Source organism: Vitis riparia, chromosome 9 (assembly GCF_004353265.1).
Source record: "Vitis riparia cultivar Riparia Gloire de Montpellier isolate 1030 chromosome 9, EGFV_Vit.rip_1.0, whole genome shotgun sequence".
Lineage (NCBI taxonomy): Eukaryota > Viridiplantae > Streptophyta > Magnoliopsida > Vitales > Vitaceae > Vitis > Vitis riparia.
In genome coordinates, this window is record NC_048439.1 from 23,117,762 (window position 1) to 23,126,911 (window position 9,150).

Genomic DNA, 9,150 nt, shown 5'->3' on the forward strand with positions numbered 1-9,150 from the left:
TAATCAACTAAGCCTTCCTAAACTCATACACTTCAAGTGGTGGCTTCGAGCGGCTATCTACATCCTCTTTTTTTGTGTTGGCCAATCCATAGCTACTCTCTTGGGAAGATTATACTATGACAGAGGCCAGTTTTCATATATTGTTTCAACAAGGTACTTTTTGAAGATGCATTAAACCATTCCTTTATCTAATGCATTACTTCACCCACACTGAGTCTGTTGGTAGTAGTAGCATTTAGTTTTGTGGGATATTATTTGACATCTACTTGAGCATTGGAAACAATTAGACTAAAATGTTGTCTTCTCTTCCAGGCATACTGCAGAGAACTCTGTAAAATTTGGAGCTCATCGAGATATGACTTTGTGATCCATATCTCATGAAGCACAGCAGGGCTCTTTTGTTACTAAGTAGTGATTTTGGCACTGCAGGGCTCTTCAATTTCTTTCTTAATTTTTCAATTTGCACGAATGTGGAAACTTTTACACATCAATCATTTGCTACAATAATAATCATGCATGTAAATTTGGTCCACTTTTCCCATTCTTTATAATTGATTAGCTTAGGAGCTGTATGGAGAGGAAAATGGCATGGGTCGGTGTTTGAAAATAATATATAGGAAACCTCTGATGCAGGCTCCTGGCATTAAAATGAGCTAAAGATGGGTTTGGAAACCACTTTCAAATGAAAATTGACATGCATAATTTTTGGTGTATTTGACACATGCAATAAAAATTACTTAAATAGGAGTGACTTTGTCACATGGCTTCAGATGGAATTACAGCACAGTATTGGAATTAGTATTCAAATGGCTGCCCTATGGAGAGGTTTTTAAGCCTCAATCTTAACAGCATAGGTTGACCACTCGGAAATTGGGACCACAACCTAGCCTAGGCTTGATCCAGGCACTGCTTAGAGACACATTTCACTTAACTCTTTGATCTGTTACTTGTATTTATTCTGACACTTGTTGCTTCTTGTTTATCTGATCCAGGAAGCTTGTTTTAGCAAAGAAGCAAGACCTTTCAATGTTTATGGATGAATTCCTCTTGTCAGCATTGGTTCTTTAATATTCACCAAAAACTGAACAAGCTTGGATTATTTGAATTTAGTAAGGTCCTGCTATTGTTTTATTCTCTTGCACAAACTATTCTTCAAAATACGTTAACCATGACATAGATAAACTTTTCATTTGCTTAACATTATTCAAAGGGCTTGACATTGCTCAACATTATCTGAGCTTTTCTCCTACAGATGCTTCTTTGGCATGGCAATGCAACCAGACTTAAGGCGATGGCACTCACTTACATACTCTGCAAGAGCCCACAATGGAAAAATATTCCTGTAATCTGCATAGTGTGACATGCAGTTCTTCAGGAAGGCTCCAGTGATTTCCTGCCATAGATAATTGATCAAATGGTTAGACTACCACCCAGTATATATAGTCAGCTACAAAAGAACATCATTTTCCTTTTCCCAAAACCATGTTAAAATGTTACTCCTTTGGTTTTTTATTCATGTTCAAGTGAGCTACCTGTTGAGGAAAATCACCATCTTCCATTTGGGAATTAATCAACAGCTTTGCAGCCCTGTGAAGAGGTGTTGGGTCTCTCTCCACCTATTAAAAAGGAAAGGTTAGACTCAGATGTTTGCGGAGAAGCCATATTGTGAAAATAATGTAGAAGAGCAAGTTAAGCTTATTGATGGTGGCACTGTATAAACTGACCTGCCCAGAAGAAAGCAGCCCCATCAGAGCCCACCCGGTTTGTACCAGATTTGACTTGTTTCCTTTAAGAGGTGTATGTTTCTGTATCACCAAGCACAAGGATTACTTGTTTATGTGCATGTTTCTACCAAAAAAAGAGCAGTGGGTGGCATGTAACAATTACCTTCTCCTGGCAAGAAATATAACTCTCTCCCCAACCACCATCATCTCTTTGTGATTTGAGTAGAAACTCAACAGCACTACCAATAGCAAGACAGTTGTGGTAAGTCCTACCAGCAGCTGCTAGGCCCCCAAGTGCAAACCATGAGCCATAGGTGAAACATACTCCCCAATTGCCATACCTGGTGAAATACTTCCTTGTTTAAATGGATCTGCACTGCATAAATAAAAAAAGATTTCCCCAGTGAAATAGTAATAGTGGAGTTGTGAAATATACCATGAGCCATCAGGCATTTGTTGGTCTTCAATGTACTTGGTAGCATTTGTGATGAAATTGTCTATCTCCTCCGTCCTGTGTCGGGGGTATAACTTCTTAAACAAAACTAGAGCCTGAATTGCTGATGCAGTGCACTCAACATACCTGGATCATCATTTTGTTAGTCTCCATGGAAGTTAAATCTAGTAGAGTTAGAAAAGAAAGTTGGTCTATTATCAAGAATCATACTCATGCTCTATGACAAGGTCTTCAAACATTTCAGTGGGGTTGAGCAGCTGAAAAGAGAAGGGATTGGCATTGATTTAGATTCAAAGAATACAGAGAGAGAGAGAAAATGGAAACATTGAAGTTACTTAAACATGTTGGAGTAATTTACCTCCAACCATTCTGAAGCTCCTGCAGGCTCCCAGCCTACTATACCACCATTTTTACTCTACAGTGGTTTCGAAAATAGGGGTTATTGCTACTAAGAAGTTATGATTTGTTTTGTGATGGGGGAAACCATGGAAATGGCCCAAGGAAGATGGTTCTCACCTGTAGGGAAAGCAGGATGTTGACAGAATCAAATAGCCGTTCAGGTTCCATCTTCGTACCAACAATTTCTGGTGCCATCATTGAAAAGAGGAGACAACACTGTAATAGAGAGGGGACTTTAGTAAGAAACCAAGAGACTTTAGTTAATCTGCAAGCCCTGACTCAATTGAAGTGTTTGAGCAGAAACAGTTACCTTCAAACCTTCTGCAGTGCAATCAGAAACTTGCCAACCATGATCCTGATCTGAGAATGTCCATGATCCTTTGGAAATGTGGCGGTACATGCTTTTAAAGTCACTAGAAGGATTGTCCTTAACCTTCAGATTTCAAGTAATATGAAGTAATTAAACCAAGAGAAACAAGAGTAGATTCTTGTTAAAGCAAAGAAATAAACAATAGAATTCAAGATCAAACCTGAGATTCCTTTACGAATTCATGGCCTTTCTTGAGTGTAGGTCCAATTTCATCAGTCATATTACAAGCTAGTAATGCTTGAAGGGCAAAACCAGTGTCCCACTCTTGACTACCAAAGCTCTACATTTCAATCAGCAATTTCAAAACCAATTAGGCAGGAAAGGGCTAAATGCATTACTTTAAACCGGTTGCTTAACAGAAAATCTTCAATCAAACTTAATGTTAAAATAAATAAATAAATAAATAGATACTAATTTTTTCTACAACTGTTGGGGAGATTAGTGATTAAACTTGCTTTCTGACCTGCATCTTTATTCCATCTTCTCCAACCCATATATAATCTGGAATCCTAGAAAGGTGCTTCTTGAAATAATCCCCGTCTGGATCTTCAACCCAACATGAAAGCATACACAATACCTGTTCAATTTAAGCCATATTAGCACCCCAAAGAAGTGATATACTGTCTGAACAGACATTATCCATTGCAGAAAAATTACCTTCTCCACACATCCAATGGTAATGTATCGACTGTTTTCATCTTCATAATGGATGTGTTTCATTGTTACTTCAAGAGCCTTCTGTCTCAACTTGTTAAAGGGCCAACGAGTAAGAAGAGGCTCAGTACATATGTACAAACTATCCCACATCAGATCTTGTATTAGGGGATGGGGGTAGTAGAGATCTTCCTACAATAAACAATTCTGAATGTGTTTCATGCATGCGAAGCATATTCATAGGAAAAAGAAAAGTTTTCCATACAAAATCAAAACTTACCTTCGCACAAAGATGTCGTACTTTCTTCCAATTGATATCATTATATGGTTGAAGGAAGAGCTCTTTTCTCAATTCTAGAACAAGAGGTGTGATTGGGCCAACAAATCGTTTACCATATAAGTATGACATGGGCATGTAAACCAACCGACAGTAGCACCACATTTTTGCTGCATTTATGGATTCAAATTACAAGAAGCTCGACCAACGATGGGAAAATGAAAGCTAGACAAAAGTAGACATGGGAATGTCATTTCTTAAGACTAATAAACCATCCCCAGGTTGACTTTTTAAGTATTCACGCGTGATCTTATAATTGTATAAGGCTGAAGTTACACAGCTTTTGGCTTAAACATTTCGAGTCCGTGTGACCAATTCCAAGTTTTATGTAAGAAGACCCTAGGATGTAAAATGCATCAAGTGCAGAAGTAGATGTGAAATTCAAGCACTTGAGTAGATGACTACACCACAAACCTGGATGCATAGGAAGACGAGAAGGGAAGAGCCAAAACTCTGGGGGCATTGGGTTGCTTCCTGACCAGTCAAACAAGCCAATAATCTACACGGAAGAAGCAATATCATATAAGATTCAGTCCATCACACAAGAATGCATTGTATAGGATGAATGTGAACTTGTGTTTCAAGTGGCCATACTGAAAGCCAAGTCTTTCCCCAAGAGGGAATGGATGTCACTCCACCACGATCGAGGATCCATTTACGCCCTCTTGCACAAGCATTGTCTCTACCACCATCGCGCCCTTCTCCAAGGATACGCATACAAATGTAGCTGAGTGTTGTACAAAACATTGTGCTGTGTCCCTCAATATGCAATCCCCACCCACCATCTTCATTCTGCAATGTACATAAGCCATTTTCATATTTCAAAGCTCCAAGCCCATTTATGAGTTTAGGATGATGACTAGGTTCAAAATATATATACCTGATGACAATATAGGTAGCGAAGAATTTCTTTACGATATTCTCCAGGGAATACAGTGTAAAGATGCCCTGTAATGTATAGACACATGACCTGCATTTTCCATGAAATTATTCCATTGAGAATGGCTATTAAAATGGTCCTTATACATGATTTTAAGGAGTGTGAGAGGGTGTTGAGTAGACTCACCAGGGGAGGAAGGAAATACAATGCGCCAGCATTTTCAGCAGGCCAATGGCCATCACTAGCCTGCAAAGCTGAAAAGAAATGTGCACCCCTTCTCACTGCTGCTGTGGCTGTCTCATATGTAATTTCTTCACCATCCCCAACCTTCACTTGTGGTATTTTTTGTTTGAAAATTTTCTCTCTCAAAAACTGTAGTTTTTTTTTTTTTTTGCCAAATGAAATGGGAGTTAGTGAAGAACAAGTTTAAAAGAAAAGAAAAGGTAAATTAACCTGAATAGTAAGCACCTATTTATACAATTGTTCCAAGCTAAGAGAATTATTGCAATTTTTAAAGTGTATAATAAATTTTGGGTTCAAATCCTACAAACTTAATCTTTTAGGAAATTAGTTGTTTAACATGGTATCAAAGCTCGGTTTTGGAATCGGTCTTACCTCTCATTATCTGACAATCTGCTTGATGGTGTCTCAACCAGTTTAAAAGAAAAGAAAAGATAAATTAACCTTAATTGTAAGCATCTATTTATACAATTGTTCCAAGCTAAGAGAATCAAGATAGAGTTAGCAATTGTTAAACCGCATAATATATATTTTGGGTTCAAATCCAACAAACTTAACTTTTGAAGAAATTAGTTGTTCAAGATAATATCAATGCTCAGTTTTGGAATTAGTCTCACCTCTCATTATCCGACAATCTGGTGGTCTCTTAACCTAGGGCATGGTGTATGAGGGGAATATTGTTGGGTTTTCCCATATCTCTTATAGAAGGAATTGGGAGACTCTTTATCAGTGTGCATGAAAATCTCAGCCTTTAAGCTAATTTTTGGGGTGATAAGGCCCAAAATCACCCAATAGTAGTATCCCCGATATATTTTTTCTTTTTTACTTAATGATATCATAACCTCATTTGGTGGGAGGTGAAGGTCATATGGTGGCCCACTATGGTCACTTTGTTTGAAGTCAAGTGGTTTCAATACATGTTTCTTTTCCCAATTTATCAAGTTCGCATGCAAGTCTGAAAATAGAAGCTGCACATGTAAGAGGGAGAGAGAGAGAGATTATGGTTGTTTGGTGGTGAAAACATGATTTGTCTTCATGGAAGACACGTATAGTCAGTGAAAAACTGCAATCTAGGACGCAGATGACAGATCAATATCTGTTGTGATATCAAGACTTGAGATAGATGGGATCAAATCACCTGCATCCGCCAAAGGAGGTCGCTGCTGGGCTTAACCTGAAACCGGTTTTTCCAGAAATTTTCACGAGCTGCTTCGACCTCAGCTCGCTCTTCTGGGGTTCCATAATCAGGATCAAACTCCCATATCTGTCTTCCCACGAAGTTGTTGGTGCTGTAGATGTAGGGATCATTGCCTCCATCTGCAACCTTGAGCCTCCACATTTTCAAACTCACCAAACTGACGAGGTATATCTTTGTATATATCTAAGTTTACAAATATGTGTCTCCCTTCCGAAAACACCTGCTGATCATGCAATCACCAGAAAGGTAAGACAAGCTTTTCTTTGCAATAAAATTAAGTTAAAAGTGATACAGACCAAGGACAGAGAGATAGGTGCTGGGTGGGCAGAGAGGAGAGAAACTTCAGAAACTTGGAATAGCGAATTCCAGGTGGGAATCCCTTATTAATACAGAAGCACAACAGCAAGTCAGTCACCAACCCCCATGACTTGTATTTATGAATGAGACTATTAACACTTAATTTATGCTTATCTACTTATATGTAGTGATGTCAGCGATAGTAACATAAATTTGTATATTTTTAGAAAATTATTTTGGGACATTCCCTGACAGATATCAGTCATTCAATCATAAAATTAATATGGCTTAAGACATTCAGTCCCTGGTACATCAATTAGTTATGTTTAAGTGATGTTTCACCAGTTTTTCCCAACACGTCCAATTAAAGTCGCAATCAAAGCAAAAAAAAATTAATTTAGATGGAGGACATGCATGTGAAAAATTCCAGTTTTGCAAAGAAAAAAAAGAAAAAAAAAAAAGAAAGAAAAGGAAATAATTGACCTTCTGTGTTGTTGCCACCACTTGTTCATATAATTGATAGATATCAGTCTATTCGATCATAAAATTAATACTTTTTAAGACATACATAAAGAAATGATACATCAATTAGTTATATAGCATTTAAATTGTATTAACTAACGCATGGTGAGTAGTTATGTTTAAGTGACTTTTCACCAATTTGTTCATAATGAGTCAAACATCCTTTCAAATCATATCATTGATAGGAAAGATATCAATGTACCTTTTAAAGTTGTTATGTCCCTTAACATCAATACTTTCACTGATCATTGAATTGAATTAGAAAAGTTATCAATTCATGGTTTATTCATCAAATCGACAGTCAAACTATAGTCGAATTGATGATGTCATAATTATATAACTAATATATTATTAAAATTAAAAATAGTTACAAAAATTAAAATAATAATTTATATATTATTTAAAATCAAAATTTTATTTTAAAATCATAAATTATTTAAAAAAAATAGAAAATTAGTTTCAAATCATAAATTTGAATTAAAATAATAATCTTAATTTAAAATTAGAAATTTTAAATTTTATTTTTAAATCATAAACTTATTTTTAAATCAGAAATTTATTTAAAATCTAAGGGACACAAAGTTTTTAGATATTTATTTAAAATCATAATGTTTTCATTAATTTAAATTAAAATCACAAATTTTAAAATATGAAAATAGGGAAAAGAGCTGCTAAAGAAAGGGGGAAGAGGGGGCAGTAGCAGGAGTTGGGAAGAGCAGTGGTGGTCAGATCGGCTAGTCTAATTGGGTTTTTAAAACAAAACTTAACACATAAAATGGAGAATGGTTCTAAGAAGAATTTTGTGGTCCAGTGTACCAAAGTTAGATTTTTGACTCTTGGATTTATATATTTAATTGTGACATTTGATTTGCAGTGTACAAACGAAGAAGAAAAAAACTTCTTGTCAATTTCTTGTTGGAGGTTTTTTTTCCATCAATAACTAAGTAAAATTGTATTTGCATTGAATTTTGGAGGTTAATAATTTTGTAATAGAAGTTAAGTAATAATATTTTATATTATTAAAATATATAATTTATAATAAAAAATAATGTATTATTTAATATCATCTTCATTTTTATTTTATATCAATGTTATCAATAGCATCAACTGTTGGCCTCAACCCTGGTGACCTAAGCAAAGGACAATCCTTTTCAATAGGACTTTTCAAAAAATGACACCATGGTGACCTAAGCAAACACCATAGGGAAGGTATCGGATCTTGCAAGGAGGTATCCCTAAAGCATAGCCCAAGAGCTAAATCAAATAATTTAAATATTTTAGGCCCTCTCCCACTGAAATTATCATAATACCCCAGACTTCTAATTAAAACCCCAACTTATTTGAAAGTCCTACCGTAGATTGATTCTTTTCTTTTCACCAACAAAGAACAAACATACCAGATATGGAGAAACAGAGAAAAATGGTATAGGAAGTTTTAATTAACTACACATTAAAAAAACCTTGAGAACACTAAAAGTTTTAATTGACTTCCATTATAACCCTGCAGTAAACTTATTATGTATAATAAAATTCAATAATTTCCAAGGAATAAAATACAAAATCTGCCTTTGCAACACACCACTATGAATGGATACAAACACTATAAATTGCTACATCCACCAGAAAAAGTAACATCACAATTCTCCATAACATATAAAATGGAAATGGCACTCTGAGATAAACTAGAAAGAAACTAATACTACTTATGGACCTGCATTTTCATGTCGTCTTCAGCAATCCACAAATAATAAAAAATTCTTGGAATGTGCAACTTAAAGGCCTCTGAGTTTGGATCTTCAATCCAGCAGCAAAGCATATTTAACACCTGTACAAATCAGTTAACAGGAAATCAAGACCTTCATGGAATAGAAAAGAACAGACAATTAGATCAAGAGCACCTGAGCAGAGTGGTAGAGCTAAAGAAGCTAACTGCTTTAGTTCTTAATTAATAGTCATCAATACATTTATTGAACTTAGTAATCACTACATTTATTGCAGTTCAAAGGACCTTTCTATACTTCACATGTACCTTATTCACAGGCCCTATGCATATATACCATGTATTCTCATCTTCA

General features: G+C 35.7%; 1 protein-coding gene across 3 annotated transcripts; it reads right to left on the reverse strand.

The window, feature by feature from the left end:
• Positions 1 to 1,099: 1,099 nt before the first annotated feature.
• On the reverse strand, positions 1,100 to 6,591 carry LOC117922027 (beta-amyrin synthase-like). 3 transcript variants are annotated; one of them, XM_034840003.1, is made up of 19 exons: positions 6,553 to 6,591; positions 6,197 to 6,479; positions 5,005 to 5,190; positions 4,819 to 4,908; positions 4,533 to 4,730; positions 4,353 to 4,437; positions 3,882 to 4,048; positions 3,605 to 3,793; positions 3,411 to 3,524; positions 3,108 to 3,227; positions 2,888 to 3,010; positions 2,695 to 2,793; positions 2,537 to 2,593; positions 2,389 to 2,435; positions 2,161 to 2,304; positions 1,888 to 2,065; positions 1,725 to 1,805; positions 1,533 to 1,616; positions 1,100 to 1,393 (listed from the first exon to the last, which is right to left on the reverse strand). In XM_034840003.1, the coding sequence occupies exons 2-19, from the start codon at positions 6,395 to 6,397 to the stop codon at positions 1,247 to 1,249; spliced, it is 2,310 nt and encodes a 769-aa protein (XP_034695894.1). In that variant the 5' UTR covers positions 6,398 to 6,479; positions 6,553 to 6,591; the 3' UTR covers positions 1,100 to 1,246. The 3 variants fall into 3 exon arrangements, with proteins under 3 accessions (XP_034695894.1, XP_034695893.1, XP_034695895.1); XM_034840002.1 differs by having other exon boundaries at positions 6,197 to 6,476; positions 6,553 to 6,572; XM_034840004.1 differs by lacking the exons at positions 1,100 to 1,393; positions 1,533 to 1,616; positions 1,725 to 1,805; ... (2 more) ...; positions 2,537 to 2,593; positions 6,553 to 6,591 and having other exon boundaries at positions 2,235 to 2,304; positions 6,197 to 6,527.
• Between the last annotated feature and the right edge of the window lie 2,559 nt (positions 6,592 to 9,150).